The following is a 23,181-nucleotide window of genomic DNA, read 5'->3' as shown; positions in this document are numbered from 1 at the left end:
GAGCTGCAATAATTATAAGGCAGATCAAGAGTTTAATCTTAATATGGCATCAAAACTGAAAAGATTAAATAAAGTGCAGCAAGTTTCTTTATTTCCTCACACTTCCAAAATATCTACATGACAGAGCTCTGACAGTACATTACCAGTGGTGCAAAATATTATAAATTTAAAGATTTTATTAAAAATTAATTTGCATCTCAAATGTGTTACAATGTTGTACTTGGATCACCAAAATCTGCAAAATTACAAGCAGCAGGTATGACATAACAAAATAATGCACTTCATTACATTATACATTTTTAAAAATATAATAAATACACAATGAATCATAAGCAGGAACAGTTTTACTGCAACTTAAAAAAATATTATTCATACAAAAATGCTGTTTAGGGCCCAATGCTTTATCCAAAAAGTGTTTTGTGGTTGAAAATGATAGAACTCTTAATACATGTCTTTGCTTTCGCTAAAAATAGCTAAAACAATGTTGCACTTTTACATTTAGCCTGAAATATTATTGTGCACAAACATGTTGAAAATGAAGTCTAACTTTATTAATACAAATCAGGAATCAAAACATGCAGATATTGGAAATGTCCTACATTAGTTTTATCTAATTTTGGTAGTATATGGATATAAAAAAAATAATGAAAAACATATTGCAGAAGAAAAGGAAGCAAATTGGTTGTTCTTGTACGAGAAATGATCAAGGCTATCGAACATAAAAGCCTTAAAGCATCAGTAGTTCCACTTAAAATTTAAAGAGATCGATGAAGTGCTGAGGTGACACTGGTGTACAGCAACTTTCAGGATTGTTGGCTGTACAGGGATGGCCTGTATCCTAGCAGAAAATATAATGAATAAGTTTTAGCTTTTACCATTAACATTATGAAGGTTGAGTACCCCTTATCTGAAATGCTTGTGGTATTGGATTGGATTTTGAATTCTTTTTGGATTTTGGCATATATAATGAGATAGCTTGGGATTGTCATCATTTCTGACTCAGAATTTATATGCTACTGGTAAGTAGTCTTTGGCTTGCACTTTTTCATTACACATGTATTCAATGCTAAAAATTATTATATTTTCATTCTATTAATGATATGTAATGTGTGCAGGGTAACAAAAGCAGCATCAGGAGAATAATTGAATCACCTGTTGAACAACAATAAACAACGCAACACACACAAAATGCTGGATGAACTCATCAAGCCAGGCAGTACTTTGTGTGTGTTGCTTGGGTTTACAGCATTGCTGATTTTCTCGTTTGTGACAATAAACAACGTTAGGCTTTCAGTCTCTACCTAGGATTATTATTTTTTGATTACAATGTTACAGTACAATGTATATATTTGTAGTTTTTAAGTTTTATGCAAGGTATAAAAACAATGAGTATTGTAGACTTGCTGTGGTGTTAAGATTTCCATTTGCAATGCTTTAAAAATTTATGGCCGTTATGCAAGCTCTGAAAACAATCAGCGTCATAGACTTGTTCTGCTGCTAGATTTTTGTGATCAGCAGATGCTTTGAAATTTTAATACCATGCTTTTTCTTAAATTTGTGCAACTAGCCCGTTGAATATTCACAATTGCCTTCAATTTTTCATTTGTCATGATAGATCTTTGCTTGTTTCATTGTCAGCGTACTGTTAAGTGGCAAATGTTCACTCCTGAATGAATGATACATGATCAGCATCTTCACTTTTCAATTTATGCCATTTTTTTTTCTATTTTTCCTTAACTTCTGTTCATTACATATGTGAGGTCACTTCTCAGAACTATCTATGGTGCACAGATATCGTCTGGGGACCTTCCCAGCGCCTTGTGGAATTTTCCATTTGTGACATCATGTCAGCACTCCAAAAATTTTGGATTTCAGAGATTTTCAGATTTTAGAATTGTGAATAAGGGGTACTCAACCTATAATTGCTAATTGTAACATGCTTGCATTTGCTCAAACAAGATTATATACCTTTAAGAGAAATAGTACAACTACTTAATAGATACACAATTATTTTTTGTAAAAGTCTAAGACATCAAGAAGTTGACTGGCCTGCAGAAATTGGACAGATACATACTAGATGGTATTTAAGAACACAAATATTTGAAAATACCTTGAATAGTAAAGCAAGGCAGTAGTCCTTTGAGATCAAGGGAGGAGGAGCAGGGGAGGTGGGTGCAGGCATAAAGGGAAGGGGATGAGGAGAAAAGAACAAATAGAAATAAAGAAATTAAAAGAACAGATTCACCAAATATATTCCCTTCCACTTGACTTTTAAAGTCTTCGTGAAATTATAGACACAACACTAAATATCCAGTTTATGAAAAACAGTCATAATTAATATTTTCATGGAATATTGAGCTAACTAAACAAATAAGGTACTGAGCCAAGAGACAATTAAATATTTAATATTCCACATCTTAACTGACAAAAAATGAACAATAAAAGAATTTCAGAGATTAAATTCCAAACTGGTGTTTAATTTGTAGAAACACAACTGATAGGGGACTCACCATCACATTGGCATATAAATGTTTAATTCTGTTCACATTGTCACCCCTGCAGCCCCTTCCTTTTTGAGAATCGCAGGATCGCTATTGATTTGAGTCAGGAGACCCAGGAAATGAGGGAGAGACATGCGGAATATCTTGACCCCCCCCCCCCGTGATATAAAAGCTACGGGAAACGGCCATTGTCTCTTGGAGACGGACTTGTGTATTACAATACTGTGCTACGTGGAAGCCCTCAGGCAAAGTGGGCTGGTTGAGGGAGGGATTGCATCACTCCAACTTGATCGGCATCTGAGACCCTGTGAGTCAGGATAAAAGAGAGTCTGTGGGAACAGCCCCTCAGACGCACCAGAAGAAACGCTAGCGATCCCGTAATAGCGGAAGCCGGTGGGAGGAGGCCACGTGCGTTTGGTTCCATTTGCCCCAGAACCGGTGGCTTTTACTACGGGAGACTGGCTTTTAGCTAACAACGGGGAAACCAACTCCCAACGACTCTCGAAGGATTGACATCATTAAAAGGACTGGGCAAGTTTTAACCCGTCTTTCTCTCAAACCAAAACGCTGCAGCTTGAACGAACTAACAGTGACTTTTATATTTCCATCATACAATACATTATCCCCTAGACAACGATAGAGCTATTTCTTATTGATTATTATTATACCCGCGCTTTTAGATTTAGTATTGATGACGTATATTATCTGTATGTTTGCATTGATATTATTTTTGTGTATCTTTACAATAAATACTGTTAAAAATAGTACCATCAGACTTCAACGGACCTCTCTATCTTTGCTGGTAAGTGACCCAGTTACGGGGTTCGTAACAACATTTTGCTCCAAAAGCAGTAAAGTACACATGACACTATATGTAAATCTAGAAGTTAGATTGTGTTATTTCATCAGTTTTGACCTGACAATATCGAAACCTCTGCCAAATTCTGTCAATTTCAATAGTCTCCTCATCAGTCTGTAATCGTCCACAGTCCCAGCACCGACTCTTGTGGGACATTTCTAGTCACAGGCATCCAATTGCAAAAACAATCTTCTGCATCACCCTGTCTCCTATTGCCAAGCCGATTTTGGATCCAGTTTCTTGTAGGCACGAAATTTGAACCAGTCTCTAATGTGGGAACTTGTCAAAAGCTTTACTGAAGTTAAAGCTACCACCTGTCCAGTCAACGTTTGAGCTGGGAGAACTGGATGCAATAAGGACACAATTGATTCACATCTGAAGTGCTGCTTAACATGGAAGAATTGTTTAGGGCCCTGAATAATGGTAAGGCAGAAGGTATTAGAGCAGATGTAACACTTGGCACTGTTGCAGTGATAAGTGCCTTGAGACAGATTGGTTGGGAGGAACAAGCAGGTAAGTTGCAATTGAATTGAATTGACCTTATTTCTTACATCCTTCACATATATAAGGAGTAAAAATCTTTACATTGTCTCCATCTAAATGTGCAATCATAGCAATTTATAATCAATAATAGTCAATGTAATATAGAATACACGCAAGTCATTGTAAGTTCATCAGTCTGATGGCCTGGTGGAAGAAGCTGTCCTGAAGTCTGTTGGTCTCGGCTTTTATGCTGTAGTACCACTTCCCAGATGGTAGCAGCTGGAATAGATTGTGGTTGGGATGGCTTGGGTCCTTGCGTGCCTTTTTTTTAAAAAACACACCTGTCCTTGCAAATGTCCTGAATCATGGGACGTTCACAACTACAGATGCGCTGGGCTGTCCGCACCACTCTCTGCAGAGTCCTGCGATTAAGTAAGATGCAGTTCCCATACCAGGCCATGATGCAGCCAGTCAGCATGCTCTCAATTGTGCCCCTGTAGAAAGTTCTTAGGATTCGGGGGGGGCCATACCAAACTTCCTCAACCTTCTAAGGTGAAAGAGACATGGTTGTGCCTTTTTCACCACACAGCTGAAGTGTACAGACTCCTCGGTGATGTGGATGCCGAGGAACTTTAAGCTGTTTACCCTCTCAACCCCAGATCCATCGATGGCAATAGGGGTTAGCCTGTCTCCATTCCTCCTGTAGTCCACAACCAGCTCCTTTGTTTTTGCGACTTGAGGGTGTGGTTGTTTTCTTGACACCACTGTGTCAGAGAGATGACTTCTTCCCTGTAGGCCACCTCATTATTGTTTAAGATATGGCCAATCGATGCAATGTCGTCAGCAAATTTAATTAGCAGACTGGAGCTGCCTTGCAGTGGGATCCCAATGGAGAGGGCAGAAGTTGCAGAGAATGATGCAATGGTGGTAGGTGAGGACAAGCGGATCCCTATCCCTATAATTTTGGGTGGGGGGGGATGGGAAGAGCACAGGGCTGTGGAAAATGGAGGAGGTACAAGTGTGCTTCATTGATAGCAAAAGAATGGAAAATGTTTTCTGTGCAAAGAAGAGGACGTCTCAGTGGTTGTGTAATGGCAGAGGTGGAGGAATTGAGAGGAGGGAATAACATCTTGCAAGTGACAGGGTACAAAGAGCTGTAGTCAACGTTACCATGGGAATCAGTAAGTATGTAAAAGATGTCAGAAGATAAAGAGATCAGGAAAAAGAAGAGACGTGTTGGGGATGGACCACTTGAATTTGTGGGAGATGTGAGAGTTGATGAAATTGATGAGCTCGGCATTGGTGCAGAAAGCAACATGCATGTATCGATGCAGATTGGAGGATAACTTTGTTGAACACCTTCACTCCTGCTGCAGCAACCATGATAATCTTAGACTTGTCATTTAAATCCCACTTCCCTTTCTTACAATGATGTGTGTCAATAGTTGCCTGTACTGCCGAGTTCAGGATAGTCAGAGATTTGAGAAACAACACCTCATATTCTGTCCTGGTATTCTCCAACTTGACAACATCAACAATGATTTCTCTAACTTCTGGTAAGCACTCCCCTCTGTTTCCATGTCCCCACCTTTCTTTTCCCTTATTCCTCTGATCCTTTTTCACAAACCCCTACCCATGATCTCCCAGCATCTCATTCTATTCCCACTCCACATCTTCCCTCTCACATGGATTTACCCATCAATTCCTGCTCCTTTGCCCTCCCCTTTAATTCTGGCATCTGCCTTTCTCCTTTGGAGTCCTGATAAAGGGGCTTTACCTGGGATGTTGAATTCACTTCTCTCCATTAATGCTGCTTAACTTGCTTAATTCATCTAACTTTTTGTGTGTTTTGCTAATAAATATACTGTACCTCCTATGTTAACTTCTATGGTGAAAGACATGAAAAACTAGGATGCGGATGTGTTGGATAAATTGAAAGATGTGAAAGTAGACAAATCTCCAGGGTCCATGTGTATATATGGAAGAACATTGCAGGATCTTGAGAGAAAACTGGGGAGTCCTGGTTGAGAAATTGCATCACTGAAATATAACAGTATACAAGTAAATGCAGTGTGTTATGAGACTGTGAGGAAGGACAGACAGATGATTGGGTAAACGCAGTCAGTGGGCTGAGTTGAAGTATCAAATCGGGACAAAATCAAAAAGGGTGACGAATGCAAGTCTGAAAGTGTTACATTTGAATGCAGACTGTATGTAGATGATCTTGTAGTGCAGTTAGTGATTGGCAGGTATCATCCTGTGGGCATCACTGTGTTGTAGCTGAAAGAAGATTATAGCTGGGAGCGTAATATCCAGGAATACACAATGTATTGAAAGGACAGGCAGGTAGGCAGAGGAGTTGAGATGTTTCTGTTGGTAAAAAATGAATTCAAATCCTTAGACAGAGGTGACATAGGATCCAAAGATGTAGAGTCCTTGTGGGCAGAGTTAAGGAAATGCAAGGGCAAAAAGACCCTGATTTGAGTTACAGACAGGCCTCCAAACAATAGCCAGGATGTGGGGTACAAATTAAAAAAGGAGATAGAAAAGGCATAAAAATAAATGGTGATTTTATGACAGTCAACGGTAATTCCAATATGCAAGTAGATTGGGAAGTCAGATTGGTGAGAGGGAATTTGTAGAATGCTTATCAGATGGTGTTTTAGAGCAGCTTGTAGCTGAGCTGACAAGGGGAAAGGTAATTGTGCAATGAATCAGATTTGATTAGGGAGCTTAAGGTGAAGGTACACTTAAGCAATCATAATATGATAGAATTCACCCTGCAGTTTGAGAAGAAATTAAAGTCAGGTTACAGAGAAGTAAAGGGTACTAAGAGGCATGAAAGAAGAGCTGGCCAAAGTTGATTGGAAGAGAACACTATCAGGGATGATGGGCAAACAATAACTACTGGAGTTTCTGAGAGCAACTTGGAAGGTGCAGGATAGAATAATGCCAAAGATGATGAAGTACTCTAAACGGAAAATGAGGCAACCATGGCTGACAAGGAAAGTCAAACATAGCATAAAAGGAAAAAAAGAGAGCATATAATAGAGCAAGAATTAGTGGGAAGTTAGAGGATTGGGAAACTTTTAAATACCAAGAGAAGGCGTCTCACGGAGAGAAAAGATGAAATATGAAAGTACACCAGCCAATAATATAGAAGTGAATACCAAAAGGTTTTTTTCCCCGGATATATAGAGAGTATAAAAGATGAGAGTAGACATCAGACTGCTGGAAAATGAGTTTGGAAAAGTAGTAATGGGGAAAAAGAAATGGTGGATGAATTTAATAAGTATTTTCTGTCAGTCTTCTCTGTGACAGGCACTAGCAGTATGCCAGACATTTGAGAGTCATGGGACAGAAGTGTGTATAGTTGGTATTAATAAGGTGCTTGGGAAGCTGAAAAGTGAGAAGGTAAGTAAGTCACCTGAACAATATGTTGTCAGTCCAGTGTTAAGGATGAAGTTTTAGTGTACTTGGAGGCACATAATAAAGTAGGCCAGAGTCGGCCTGCTTTCCTTAAGGGGAAATCTTGTTCAACAAATATGTTGGAGTTCTTTGAGGAAACAACAGGTAGAATAGACAAAGGAGAGTCAATAGATGATGCTTATTTGCATTTTCAGAAGCCCTTTGAGAAGATGCCACACATGAAGTTGCTTAACAAGATAAAACCTTATGATAATGCAGGAAAGATACTATCTTAGATAGTTCACTGCCTCAGCCCTGAATTGGTTTCATGGCTGTGTCCTCACTTTGAAGGACTCTGCAGTTTATACTCTGTGTGTCATTTGTTACTTTTTTATTGTTTGAACTCTTTCTTGTTTTGTATGTTGGGTATTTGGAGATCTGTGTTGTGTGTGTTCTTCTTAAAGGGCTCCATTGTGTTTCTTTGTTTTGTGGCTGTCTACAAAGAAAGCAAATCTCAAAGTTTACAGTATGCATATTTTGATAATAAATGTACTTTGAACTACTGCTTCTTTACATGCTGTATGTCAATGATTTGCATGATGGAATTAATGGCTTTGTGAACGTGTTTGCAGATGATACAAAGATGGGTGGAGGGACAGGTAGTGTTATGGAAGTAAGGAGTCTGCAGAAGGATTTAGTTTGGGACAATGGGCAAAGTAAAAGATAGAATATAGTGTAGGGAAGTGAATGGTTAAGCACTTTGGTAGAAGGAATAAAGGCACAGATGCCCTGCATTCAGAGGGTTCAGAATAGGCAGATGTCCATTTACAGCAGAGACGAGAAAGAATTTCTTTAGCCAGAGGAAAGTGAAACTGGAATTTATTACCACAGACAGCTGTGGAGGGAAAGTAATTTAGGTATATTTAATGCAGTGTTTGAGAGGTCCTTGATTAGTCAGGGTGTCAAATCTTTTGGGGAGAATGTAGGAGAACAGATTTGAGAGGGATAATAAATTACCCATGATGGAATGATGGAGCAGACTCAATGGAACAAATGGTCCAATTATGCTCCTATGTCTTATGGGTAGCCATGGGTGAGTCGCTGATAGACTGCAGGGTAGAAAATGTTCCTTTCATAGAAAGGAGAGAGTAACAAAGAAAACCCTGGGAAATACAGACCAGCAAGCCCTAACTTTTGTGGTAGTTAGGCTACTGGAGAGGATTTTGAAGGAAAATATATACAGTATGTATATCTGGAACGATACAGGTTGCTTAGAGGTCCTCGGCATGATTTGTGTGTGAGAGATCATGTCTTACAAGTTTTTTCATCTTGTGATTAAGAAAACTGTTGAGAGCAGGCTGCCAGATGTGGTTTGTGGGAACTTTCAGAAAGGATGTTGATAAGGTTCCATATATGTTGTTCTGGTACATTAGATCACTTGGAACTTAGCGAGATCTGTCTAAATGGATACACAGTTGGCTTGATGTGGAAGCAGAGGGTGTAGTGGAAGGTTCTTTCTTGAATTTGAGATAGTGATTTGTGGTGTGCCTTGGGAGTAGGTGTCAACCCCGTTGTCATTTGTCATCTACTTGGATAAGAATGTGTAGGGTATGGTTAGTAAGCTTGCAGATGACACCAAAGTAAGTGCTATAGGGGACAATGAAAAATATTATCAAAAATTACAGCAGGATCTTGATCAGCTGAGTAAGTGGACCAAGGCATGACAAATGAGAGTTTAATTCAGGTAAGTATGAGATATTGCATTTTAGAAAGTCAAATCCAGGTAAACAGCATGACTTCGGGAATGCCATATAACAGAGGGTCATTAGAGTGCAAGGACTTTGATCCCTGAAAGAGGAGTCACAGGTACACAGGTTAGTAAGAAAGCCTTCTGACATGCCAACTTTCATAAATCAAGGTATAGAGCATGAATATTAGAAGGTGATGGTGCAATTGTACAGGATACAGGAGAGGCCATACTTTGAGTATTGTATTCAGTTTAGATCACCGTGATATAGGAAAAGATATTATTAAACTAAAAGTACTGAAAATATTGACAAGGATGATGTCAGAACTTGAGAGACTGAGTTATAAGGAGAGGCCTGATAGGCCAGGGTTTTATTCCTTAGACTGTAGGAGACGGAGAGGTGATTATATTGAGGGGTATAAAATCATGAGAGGCATAGAAAGACTCAATCTTTTTCTTCCCTGGGGTTTGGAATCAAGAACTAGAGGGCTTAGGTTTAAGGTGAGAGTTGAAACATTTAATAGGAGTATAAGAGGTGACTATTTCTTTTATACCCAAAGGGTGGTATCAATGTGAACTGAACTGCCAGAGGCAGTGGTTGAGGCAGGTACAAGAACAAATTTTAAAAGGTATTTGGACAGTTACATGAATTAGAAAGGTTGGGAAAGTTATGAGCCAAACTCTGGCAAATATGACTAGCTTGGATGGAGCATCCTGGTTGACGTGAACGATTTGGCGTGAAAGGTCTGTTTCAATATTCTGACTGCTCCTGAGTTCAAGCTAATCCAATTGTCCCAAAAACTTCTGCAGTCATCGAGGTCACTTTTCAGTTTCAATATTGAAGTATGATTGACATCATTCCTTCACTGTACACTCTTCAAGTACGTGAACCACATACAAATAGATTTGATTGGATTGTTGCACTAATTAAAATGTATTGATCAAATCCAATGATAATTAAAGTGATGCTTCTTTGTTACACATCCAGGAGAATGGATAAATCCAGTGCAAACATCCTTTAAGGCTTTTCTGCTGTTAACTACTAGACTCTTTACAAAAAAACAAACTGAACAGAGCTATTACAAATTGAAATGGGCCACTCGAGATTAAATTGAATTTATTTAATTACCAAAAGAACATAGAACTTTATAGCACAGTAAAGGTACTTCAATCAATGATGTTGTGCCAAAATTTAACCTACTCAAAGATCAATCTAACTCTTTCCTTCTACACAACACTCCATTTATCTATTATCTATGTGCCTCTCTGAGTTTCTGAAATGGTCCACCAGCCTCTGTGTCACCTGCAAACTTACTTACTCTCCCTTTCACTTCCTCATCCAAGTCTTATGAAAATCACAAAGAGCAGAGGTCCCAGAACATATTCCTGTGGAAGAATACTCCTCATATTCTACAATCCTCTGCCTTCTATGGGAAAGCCAATTCTGTGTCCACACAGCCAAGGTGCCCTGGATCCCATGTCTCCTGACTTTCTGAATGAGGAATCTCATCAAAGGACTTACTAAAATCCATATGCTCCACATGCCTCGCTCTACCTTCAACAATGTTTTGCCACATCAGCCAAGATCAGGAACTTGAAAGCATAAATTGGAACCAGATGTTCTCAGGGAAATGTACGGAAGAAATGTGGCAAATATTCAGGGGATATTTGCGTAGAGTTTTGCAGAGGTACATCCCAATGAGACAGGGAAAGGATGGTAGGGTACAGGAACCGTGGTGTACAAAGGCTGTTGTAAATCTAGTCAAGGAGAAAAGAAGAGCTTATGAAAGGTTCAAAAAGCTAGATAATGATAAAGAACTAGAAGATTATAAGCGAGCAGGAAGGAGCTCAAGAAAGAAATTAGGAGAGCCAGAAGGGGTCACGAGAAGGCCTTGGCGGACAGGATTAAGGAAAACCCCAAGGCATTCTACAAGTACGTGAAGGGCAAGAGGATAAGACATGAGGGAATAGAACCAATCAAGCGTGACTGTGGAAAAGTATGTATGGAACCAGCGGAGATAGCAGAGGTACGTAATGTATACTTTACTTCAGTATTCACTACAGAAAAGCATCTTGGTGATGGTAGGGATGATTTACAGCGGACTGAAAAACTTGAGCATGTAGATATTAAGAAAGAGGATGTGCAGGAGCTTTTGGAAAGCATCAAGTTGGATAAGTCACTGGGACGAAATGAGATGTACCCCAGGCTACTGTGGGAGGCGAGAGAGGGGATTGCTGGTCCTTTGGCGATGATCTTTGCATCATCAATGGGGACGGGAGAGGTTCCGGTGGATTGCAGGGTTGTAGATGTTGTTCCATTATTCAAGAAAGGGAGTAGAGATAGCCCAGGAAATTGTAGACCAGTTAGTCTTACTTCAGTGGTTGGTAAGTTGATAGAGAAGATCCTGAGAGGCAGGATTTATGAACATTTAGAGAGGCATAATATGATTAGGAATAGTCAGCATGACTTTGTCAAAGGCAGGTCATGCCTTACGAGCCTGATTGAATTTTTTGAGGATGTGACTAAACACACTGATGATGCTAGAGCAGTGGATGTAATGTATATAGATTTTAGCAAGGTATTTGACAAGGTACTCCATGCAAGGGTTATAGAGAAAGTAAGGAGGCATGGGATCCAAGGGGAAATTGCTTTTGTGGATCCAAAACTGGCTTGCCCACAGAAGGCAAAGAGTAGTTATAGACGAGTCACATTCTGCATGGAAGTCGGTCACCAGTGGTGTGTCTCAGGGATCTGTTCTGGGACCCCTACTCTTTATGAGTTTTATAAATGACCTGGATGAGGAAGTGCAGGGATGGGTTAGCAAATTTGCTAATGACACAAAGGTTGGAGGTGTTGTGGATAATGTGGAGGGCTGTCAGAGTTACAGCGGGACATTGATATGATGCAAAACTGGGCTGAGAAGTGGTAGATGGAGTTCAATCCAGATAAGTGTGAGGTAGTTCATTTTGGTAGGTCAAATATGATGGCAGAATATACAATATTAACAGTAAGACTCTTGGCAAGTCTGGAGGATCAGAGGGATCTTTCCGAGTCTATAGGACACACAAGGCTGCTGTGCATGTTGACTCTGTGGTTAAGAAGGCATACAGTGCATTGGTCTTCATCAATCGTGGGATTGAGTTTAGGAGCTGAGAGGTAATGCTACAGCTATATAGGACCCTGGTAAGACCCCACTTGGAGTACTGTGCTCAACTCTGGCCGCTTCACTATAGGAAGGATGTGGAAACCACAGAAAGGGAGCAGAGGAGATTTACAAGGATGTTGCCTGGATTGGGGAGCATGCCTTATGAGAACGGGTTGAGTGAACTTAGCCTTTTTTCCTTGGAGTGGCAGAGGATGAGAGGTGACCTGATAGACGTGGAGAAGATGATCAGAGGCATTGATCATGTGGATAGTCAGAGGCTTTTTCCCAGGGCTGAAGAGGCTAGCACGAGAGGGCACAGTTTTAAGGTGCTTGGAAGTTGGTACAGAGGAGATATCAGGAGTAAGTTTTTTTTTTTTACGCAGAGAGTGGTGAGTGTGTGGAATGGGCTGCTAGCTACAGTGATGGAGGCAGATACAATAGTGTCTTTTAAGAGACTCCTCAATGGGTATATGGAGTTGTGAGAAATAGAGGGTTATGGGTAACCCACGGTAATTTCTGATGTAAGGACATGTTTGGCACAGCTTTGTGGGCCGAACAGCCTGTATTATGCTGTAGGTTTTCTATATTTCTATGATCTCTCTAATCAGAATATACTTCTCCAAATACTTGAAAATCCTGTGTCTAAGAACCTTCTCTGATAATTTGCCCACCACTGAAGTAAGACTCACTGTTATATAATACCAGGATTATCCCTACTCCTTTTGTTGAACAAAAGAATAGCATTTGCCACCCTTCATTCATCTAGTACCACTCCTATGGCCAATGAGGATGCAAAGATAATTGCCAAGGGTGCAGCAATCTCTTCCCTCACTTCCCCTAGTAACCTGGGGTATATCCAGTCTGGCCCTGGGGGCTTATCTATCCCAATGTTTTAATAAAGCTCTAGCACATCAACTTTCTTAACATCGACATGTTCAAGCATATCAATCTATTTCATGCTCTCCTCACAAACATCAAGGTCCCTGTTACTGGTGAATATTTAAGGAAAATGTTCCACCACTACCTTCTCTGACTCCAGTTATATGTTTCCTCTACTAACCCTGTTCAGACCTGCCCTCACACTGGCCATCCTCCTGTTCTTCACATGCATGCAGAGCACCTTGAGGTTTTCCTTAATCCTGCTCACCTAGGTCTTCTCATGCCCCCTTCTATCTTTACTAAGTCCATTCTTCAGCTGCTTCCTGCTGTCTTTGTAACTCTCTAGAACTATATCTGATCTTTGCTTTCTAAATGTTAAGTAAGCTTCTTTCTTCAGCTTAACTAGATGTGCCATCTCTCTTGTCAACCATGGTTCCTTCACCCTACCATCCTTTCTCTTTCCCAATCTTAGTTCCTGATATTTCCTATATTAAAATACATTAACTTCAACCCATCCCACACACTGCAATTTTGACCCAACAACTGTTTATACTTTCTCAAAGACATTCAACATACCACATCTATCTCTGCACCAACTGCCACATCCTCTGACCTATCACTCTGGTTCCTATCCACCTACCAAACTAGTTTAAACCCTCCCCAACAGCTCTAGCAAATCTGCCCACAAGGGTATTAGTGCTTCTCAAGTTCATATGTGTCTAGTCCTTTTTGTACAGGTCATAACTACACACAAGGGATCCCAATGAGGCAGACGTCTGGAAACCCTACCGCTAAACTAATTCCTCAGCCACACATTCATCTGTCAAATCATCCTATTCTTACCCTCAATGGCATGTAGCTAAGGCAGCAATCCAGGGAAAACTACCCTTGAGGTCCTGCTTCTCAGATTTTCACCTAGTTCCCTTTATTTTCTCTTCAGGACTTCATCCTTTTTCCTACCTATGTCATTGGCATTAATATATAGCATGATTTCTGGCTGCTCATTCTCCTCCTTTAGAAAGCTGTGGATTCTATCTGAGACGTTCTTGCCACTGGTATCTAGGAGGCAACATGCCATCTGGTAGGGTTTTCACTCCACAGTATCTCCTGTATTCTCCTCTAATTATCACCATTAATCTCCAATCACTACTGCACTCCTCTTCCCTCCTTTCCTTTCTGAAGCATAGAGCTAGCCTCAGTGCCAGAGACCTGGTCTCTGTGGCTTTCCCCTGGTATTTCACCACACCCCCACCACCAACTTTATCCAAAGTGGGGGGTGGGGGGGGGTGTTTGTGTTTGTGTGTGTGTGTGTGTGTGTGTGTGTGTGTGTGTGTGTGTGTGTGTGTGTGTGTGCTATTGAAGGCCACAGTCACAGATGTACTCTCAGCAATAATAACAAAATAAAAAACAATTCAACAAAAGCTCAGCAATAATGCCTGTTACCTTCCAGAACAAAATACTGCAATGGCGACAGAATTGAAGGGCATCTCCATATTGCTCCTTTTTCGGACAGTACTTCTGAAGTGTGAAGTACATCAGCTTCCAATCAACACATCCGTTCTCGGTCAAAATCAAGTGCCTACAAAACTAGAATAACAGATGCATATTATTTCTTCATAACTCAACTTCCACCACTTTTGTTCAGAAGTAAAATTATTCAGAATTCAGAAGATATTCAGGAAGTGACCATAACAATGTCGTATCTTGTAATGGTTCAAAACAATATTGAAATTTCAAATTTAAGGAGATGAGAGAATAATAAGGAATGCATTGATAGTCCTCCGAAACTATTTTTTTCCCATTTTAATGCTTGATTCCAAATTACATCAGGCTCATATGGTTGAATTAACCCTTTCAATTTTCATATCCTGCAACTACTGTAAGTTTCATAATAATTACTTTCAGAAACTCATGTGCCAAGGGAATTCCTGTGTTTTAAATATGCTCTATGGTGTCTGGCATTCTTCAAGTAATTGTTGTTTAGTAGTAACATTCCAACAACATTTTTGGAACATTGGTACATTGCAGTTGATTATTTCTGGTAGCAATGTGAAATTTGGCTCAATTTCTATTAAATTGTGTTGTGCTACTATGACCAATATCATTGTATAAACTGATCCCTTAATCATTTTGAAGCTTGTTCAATCTTTGGAGGCAAAGGAAAAACAATGGAGAATTAAATGCCAAGATTCACAAAGAAGAGAGTGCCACTGTTCTGCATTTGCAGACTGTCCCCAGGTTACAACTAGTTTTCCCTTTTTTGTGCAGATGTACATCAGATAATTTTGGTTACAAGATGCAAATTTGTTTGATTATGCTGTGATGCTCTACAGTACTGTAATGATTGGCATCAAAAGCATAGAAGACTGATAATGAAGAACAACTGCTAACAGCAGAGAGAAAATACTAGTTCTGTTTGTTGGAAGGAACATTCATTGGGGTTTTGAATTTAATAATATTCTGAGAGTTTGCTCATGCGTACAGGTATATATAACTTAGGTTTTCATCTGGGACTGCAGGTGAAATGAGAAATCAATAAATAATGCGCAATAAATCAAAATGCATCTCTATTAAGAGGTCACAATTTAATTGTTTTCACTTTCGCAAACTTCAAGTAAATTCTGGACTTATTAAAGAAAGTTGGCATGGGTATGTGCAGGTAATGATTCAAATCCACAATAACAATAGCAAGTATCACACAAAACTGGAGCAAATGTCAACACTATTCAATTAAGAATATGTCGGAGGGTGATGGGTGCGCAGAACACTCTTATCAGTGGAGTTGGGAGGAGAAAAAGATACATTAGGGGCATTTAAGAATTTCTTAGATAGACAATGGATGCTAGAAAAGTGGAAGGTTATGTAGGAGGGAAAGGTTAGATTGATCTTAGAGCAGGTTAAAAGTCTGGTCCAACATCTTGGGCTGAAGGGCCTGTACTGTGCTTATGAACCAGAAAATAGGCAATATTTTTTATCTTAGACTGGAAGGAGTCAAAGTGGATGCAGAGGGTCATTTTTTAGAAACCTCTGAGCAGGCTCTGCCACAAGGATTTATGCTGGATCTCTTGTTATTTGTCATGCAAATTTGGATGAGAATGTAGATAGCATAGTTAGAGAGTTGCAGATGACAACAAAATTAGGTGTGTACTGAACAGTGAAGAAGGCTATCAAAGTTTACAACAGTGTTACATTAGGATCTAGATCAACTGGGCAAGTGCACCAAGGAATAGCTGAGAGAAATTAACTATGAGAAAGGCCAAACCGCATATAGGGAAGTTAAACCAGGGGAAGACTAAATGCAGTAAACGGTAGCCCCTGAAAAGACTATTGCAGAACAGGGAGACTGAGAGGTCCAGAGTTCCCTGAAAGTGACAACTCAGAAGCCAAAGCGGTATTTGGCATGCTTGCCTTCATCAATGGCACAGAGTACAAGCACTGTAAAATCATTGTACTGCTGTACAAGACATTATGTGCAATTCTGGTTGCTGTACTGAAAAGAATGATGTTATGGAGGTAGAAAGAGCGCAGAAAAGTTCTACAAGGATGTTGCCTACAGTGGAAGACTTGAGTTACAAGGAGAAACCAGAAAAACTTGATTTTCCCATGGAGCATGGAGGCTGAGGGGTAATCCTAGAGGTGTATAAAATCATAAGGGGCATAGTTAAGCAGGATGCTCATGGACTTTGACCCAACAATAGACAATAGACAATAGGTGCAGAAATAGACCATTCGGCCCCTCGAGTCTGCACCGCCATTCTGAGATCATGGCTGATCATTCACTATCAATACCCAGTCCCTGCCTTGTCCCCATATCCCTTGATTCCCCTATCCATCAGATATCTATCCAGCTCCTTCTTGAAAGCATCCAGAGAATTGGCCTCCACCATCTTCTGAGGCAGTGCATTCCACACCTCCACAACTCTCTGGGAGAAGAAGCTCTTCCTCAACTCTGTTTTAAATAACTGACCTCTTATTCTCAATCCATGCCCTCTGGTACTGGACTCTCCCAACATCTGGAACATATTTCCTGCCTCAACCCTATCAAATCCTTTAATTATCTTAAACGTTTCAATCAGATCCCCTCTCAATCTCCTCAATTCCAGCGTGTACAAGCCCAATCTCTCCAATCTCTCTGCGTAAGACAGCCCTGCCATCCCAGGAATCAACCTAGTGAATCTACGCTGCACTTCCTCAATTGCCAGAATGTCCTTCCTTAAACCTGGAGACCAAAACTGTACACAATATTCCAGGTGTGGTCTCACCAGGGCCCTGTACAAATGCAAAAGAACATCCTTGCTCTTGTATTCAATTCCCCTTGTAACAAAGGCCAACATTCCATTTGCCCTCTTCACTGCCTGTTGCACTTGCTCATTCACCTTCATTGACTGGTGAACTAGGACTCCTAGGTCTCTTTGCATTTCTCCCTTACCTAATTCGACACCGTTCAGACAATACTCTGTCCTCTTGTTCCAGCTTCCAACGTTATGGAGTCTAAAATTAAAGCACCCAGATTTGAGATGGGAAAGACTTAATGGCAACCAGAAAGACATAGAGAATGCTGGGTACATGGAATGAGCTGCAACAGGAAGTGATAGAGGTTGGAGTAATTACAATGTTTAAGACATTTAAGAGGATACATGGAAGAGAAATGTTTAAAGGCATATGGGCCAAATGGAACCAGTTTATATCAGCAAAGTTGAGGTGGATTGAAGAGCCTTTTTTGATGCTATATAACTATGACTCTATGGAAGAATGCATATATGTATGTTCCTCAGCAAGGAGTATTAGGACAACTGGTTATTTAAGGATTAAATTAACAGCTTGAGTATACAGACTATCAGTGATCTTTACCAAATAATAGGGAAGCAAGAAATAAATACAAAGGCAAACTAGGAAAGGAAAACTAGGATAAGGAATGGCAATACTTGTCTATATTTTGTATATGTAAATGGGCACCATTAACTTCTCTTCATAACCTGTCTGTTTTATTTTTATTAAGCTTCAGCTGATATACTTACCTGTTTTTCCGGAAAATGGTACTGGCAAAGTTTTTTCCACAGATATCTATCTTCACTAAGCATATGCAAAGTGGAAGTCACCTGTCCCAAACTGATAATGTCCAGGCCATCAGAAAACCTATGCAGAATGCTTCTCTGCATATGAAGTGGAAGGTCACTCAATGTCACACCATTACATATTCTCTGTACATACAACAAAAAACATACATGTCATTAGCTTTACTAAAAAGGAATAAAATATTCCAGGAACTTTTATAATTTTGCCAAATTTACAATACAATTCAATTATAACTCCTGAAAAAAAACTTGTTTGGAAATTCAGCACCTAGCTGTCTTGCTAAAATTGAACTGCAGGACAGTATGATTTTTCAAGTTTTTCCACCATTAGGGAAAGCAGCCAGGATACAAGAGTAAGACAATTCAATGAATTCAAGTTCTATCCAAGGGATCAAGGAGTTGGAAGCTAATCCATGTTTAATAATTTGGTCCACCTTGAGCCTGCAGGAAATGTTCCTGTTGCTTATGGCCTGCAAGAATTGTTGTAATTAAAGGTGTAACACTTTACTGTGCCAGCAATCAGGGTTCAATTCCTGCTGCTGTCTGGAAGGAGATTGTACGCTTCCCTATGGCTGCAGAAATTTCCTGCAGGTGATCAATTTTCCACCCTCATTCCAAAAGATTACAGCTTAGTAAATGGTGAGTGTGTTACATTGGTGTGTGTATTCTTGAGTAAGGCACAACCACACATTGCTCTGCGACGGCACCGGTGCCAAGCTGTATGGGTCCTAATGCCCTTCCCTTGGACAACTTTGGTGGCATGGAGAGGGGAGACTTGCAGCTTGGGCAACTGCCGGTCTTCCATTAAAAAAAACCTTGCTCAGGCTTGTGCCCTGGAAACTTTCCAAGGTACAAATCCATGGACTATCGGGACTAACGGAGGCCTACACCACCCCCACCTCCCCCACCACACACACACGTACATGACAGTAACAGGCTGCATCCAGCACACCCTTTGGACTATGTTGGATGTTGACGCAAATGATGCATTTCACAACATGTTTCAACTTTCAATGTACATATTACAAATAAAGCTAATCTTTAATAATCTTTAATTAGACCTTCAACATCTTTCATCTGCTGGGACTCTGGAAGTCCCAAGAAATGGGACTTCCAGTTAGAAATCTATTCTACAGCTAACTTGCCTCCTGAAAGCAAAACAATTGCTTGCTCTTTTACAAACTGCAAGTGGAGGCTTGAAATCTAAAAAAAAAAACAATGTTTAAATTTAATTCACCTATTCTTGGAGTACAAGATCCTCATTCCAACCCACACATCCCTTTGACTCATTCTTCCCACACCTCTCCCCTTCATCTTTTCCTTCCATCTCCTCTGGAGTCTGCCTCAAATAAATTTTGCACAATCTTGGATAAGTTCTTCAAACGTCTATCCATTATTTTCAGCTATGCACCATCTAACTTTGAAGTTCCAAAAATTTAGATGGATTAACACTTAAAGTGATGATCAGGGGGTAAAAAATTGATAAGTGACACCTTCAACCCACTTTAGTAGATATTCTCAATGTCATACTGACTAAAATCCATATTTTTGTTATTTGCATCAGAATTATTGAAACATAGATGAACGATAAGAATATAGCTACATATGATAACACTTTTCCAAAAAGAAAAATCAAATATAAAATCATATGCTGTACAGTCAACAAATTCATTATGGTCCAGTTGAAAACTTTATCCAGTTAAAAAAAAACTAGGGCATTATAGATAAATCAAACCCATTAATTCATATTGATCAGCCTTAGCAACCAACAGAGCAGCTTTATTGCTCCTACCCTGGTAATCTTCAGATTATTTAGCTGATGTTGCCAATTCAGGATGGTTTCCAAGCGGTAAACCCAGATATTAATGTTCCCAACTAGGACACATCTTCCCATCTCACGGATTAGGATACAGAGAGCAGAAGCCAGATCCTGTAGAAGATTTTTGATAAGTCGAGGGTTCTGTTGGTCCTCAATCACTGTTACACAAGAAGAAGGCATATATATCAATCTTCACAATCATTTAAAGCTTGGTTAGAATTTAAGTAGACTTAAGCACATCAGAATTACAAATGATCCTTTCAGCTTTGGGATTGTTTGAAGTTAATATTGAGAAGTATAATTTATTTTCTGAAATTGTTTAATTCTATCTGTAGGAGAAATTTTACCTGCAAAATCTAAGGTGCTATATAACTCTTGGAAGTTTAGAAAAAGCTTTAAATTCATGGGCCATCTTCTGAAAAGATCAAGGCAGCAAAAAGGAACTCACCATAAAGCTCATCTAAAAGGTCTTTACTGTTTAAATATTCAATGTTCTATGAAACTAGCCTAATGTAATATTGGTGTGCAGTTCCACTAGGGTGAAGATTCCCTTGTAATGGCAGACCTCTTCCTCACATCATAATCAGTACAGAAATTTTAATGAAGACATCCAGATGTCCCAGAGGTAAGATTATTGCATGGCAACAAATTATTCCAAATAGTATTTCACCACCCTTGCTTAATTATTTGTGTTGGATTAATATTTATTAATATTAATAGTTTAAAATTTTGTAGTAGTTAGAATCCCAAATTAAAATAAGTTGTGTTCTTTGATTATCCAATTGCCAAATAAAATGATCAAGGTATTAAGTTTTCAAATATTCCTCAGTGTTTTTGCAAACACAATGTATCTGAAAAAAAACTATCCTGTAAATTAGTTTGGCAACATTTGAAAGCTGCACTTTGAGAACACAAGTAATTAAAAGGGTAAATTAACAACTGTACAGTTGTATTAAAAAACAAAAAGCAAATATATGGAGGCAAACTGTACATTTTCTACAGAATTTTTAACAAATCAGAATCTAAAACATGTCCCAAACATGAGAAAATATGCAGATGCTAGAATGTACCAATATTGCCAAAGAATATAGAGGTACCAATGCTGAAGGCTAACACTATTTTTTAGAAAATGGAACAAACAAAATCAATCACAAAGCTGGGATTTCCTGCTCATCCTTCAGTAAAAGGACAATTAAATCAACCTCATTGGTAGGTCAGGAGTCACAAATAGAACAGACTAGTGAATTAGATTTCTTTTGATATAAATAATAATTTTGAAATTTCAAATGTAACAGTTTGTCCTTATTCAAAAGTAAACTTGTGTCAGAATGGCAAATATATCTATTTTTGAGGTTTTTTTTTACTAAATCTTGGTGGCAATAGTTTTACTTCAGTGCAACATTTTTGTACGGATTTAATACTCTGAGCCAACACAGTGTTAATTATATTTAGCTCCACATGATGGTTCCACAAAATGTATAACACATAACTAGGGATGTTAAATTAATAACTAGTCTACATATGATTAATATTGCATTAATCCTTCATGACCTTCAAAACTATGTAGGAAAGAACAAAATCATAGTCCCAGGAAGCAGGTAGGGATAAAATATCTGAACACACCAAACAATTGGACAGAGTCCCCTCCCCATTTTGAAAATGGTTTCCTGAAATAGGAAATAAAATATTGCCTTCAAACAATAACATTCAATACAGGTTGCTCTGGGAAGTAGTGGAGATGCTATCTGGGGCCCTAATGGATATGTCTGCAGCTTCATTATCCACAGGGAATGTACCAGAAGACTAGAAAACAGTTAACATACTGTTGAAGATGATTAGTGATCACTTGCTGTGGGGCAAATGCTGCTTCATGAATTTCAGTGAGGCTTACTTTAGAGCAGGTAAGCAAGAAGATTGAAGGGCAGGATCATGAATGTTGTCTTTAAGGACTTTAAGACATTTGATGAAGAAACATAGTAAGCTAGTCCAGAAGATCAAGACACATAGCATCCAAAGATTGGAATGGGATAGGGTGGTATCTGTCATGATATTACCGGCCTTTTTCTGGCACCTTTCTGCATATCCTTGATAGGGGGTAGAGTAGTGCTGTTGATGGGTTGGGCAGTATATTAGCCTGTTGTAGAGCCCTCCTGTTCACAGTGTACATTCCATACCACAAAGTTCAAAAGTAAATCTATTATAAAAGTACATTCAATGCCTTGGAAAGGTATTCAGCCCCCACAACTATTTTCACAGTTTACTGTCATTTTCTAAATTTAAAATATATTGATGAAGCATTTTTTTGAGGTAATCTACAAAACACTGTGCATCATATCTTATCAAAAGAAAAAAAATCCAAAACCAACTAAAAGTAAAAAAGCCAGGATTGTGAAAAGTATTCATCCCCTTCATAATTACCCAATTTGTTGAAGTAGAAAATAGGAGGATTATCTGTTTTCAATTAAATCATTCTTATGAATAAATACCTCCTCTCCTCCCCTGCCCCCGGTAAGGTCCAACAACATGGTAGATTTTCAACAGACCAAATCAAAATACAACAAAAGAGCATTCAAGGCAAGATAACAGAGAAGCACAAATCTGAGGAAGGGTACAAGGTCCTCTCAAAGACACTGAACATACCTCAGAACTCAATACAATCCATCATGAAAAAGTGGGAAAAATACTACACTTTGTAGGTCAGGCTGCCCCTCTAAACTTAGTCATTGGAGAAGAATGGCATTTGTAAGAGTCTACTGTGACACCTACAGTCACTCTGAGTGAGCTGCCAAAGTCAGTGGATGCAAATGGAGATGAAGTTCTTGGCTCCACAATCTTCAAGGCCTTGAACAAAAATGATAGCATGGGTAGGAAGAAGCCCTAGCTATACTTAAAAAAAAAACATTTTCTTGCCTGTAAAGATTTTGCAAAGTGTAACTTGGAAGATACTGTAAAGGTGTGGATGAAAGCCTTAGGGTCAGATGAGACGAAAGTGGAACTTTTTGGCCTCAACACTAAGTGGAACATGCGGCGTAAATCTAATATTGTGCATCAGTCATGTAACACCAGTCCTACTGTATGGGGGAAGTAGCATCATGCTATGGGGATACTTTTCAGCAGCAGGGGTCAGAAATCTGTTCAGGATTGATCTGAAAATGAATGCTGCTAAATACAGAGAGATTCTGGATAAAAAAAACCTGCCAGCCTCTGCCAAAAAGCTTAAACAGGGGAAGAGGTTCATCCTTCAGCAGGAGATTGACCCAAAAC

The 23,181-nt window shown here is 39.3% G+C and overlaps 1 protein-coding gene across 3 annotated transcripts in view; it reads right to left on the bottom strand.

Moving 5' to 3' along the window:
- Nucleotides 1-69: 69 nt before the first annotated feature.
- Nucleotides 70-23,181, bottom strand: part of fbxo25 (F-box protein 25) — a 75,459-nt gene continuing 52,347 nt past the window's right edge. The window contains exons 6-9 of one of the 3 annotated variants that reach the window (XM_059982007.1): nt 19,891-20,075; nt 18,042-18,224; nt 14,467-14,610; nt 70-2,137 (exon numbers count right to left, since the gene is read on the bottom strand). In XM_059982007.1, coding sequence (XP_059837990.1) covers nt 2,033-2,137; nt 14,467-14,610; nt 18,042-18,224; nt 19,891-20,075 — 617 coding nt within the window. In that variant the 3' untranslated portion in view covers nt 70-2,032. The remainder of the gene's footprint in view (nt 2,138-14,466; nt 14,611-18,041; nt 18,225-19,890; nt 20,076-23,181) is intronic. The other 2 variants (XM_059982009.1, XM_059982010.1) reach the window with 2 other exon arrangements.

This window comes from Hypanus sabinus, chromosome 10, assembly GCF_030144855.1.
Source record: "Hypanus sabinus isolate sHypSab1 chromosome 10, sHypSab1.hap1, whole genome shotgun sequence".
NCBI lineage: Eukaryota > Metazoa > Chordata > Chondrichthyes > Myliobatiformes > Dasyatidae > Hypanus > Hypanus sabinus.
The sequence above is the reverse complement of the archived record's forward strand: the minus strand, read 5'-3'. Positions and strand labels throughout refer to the sequence as shown.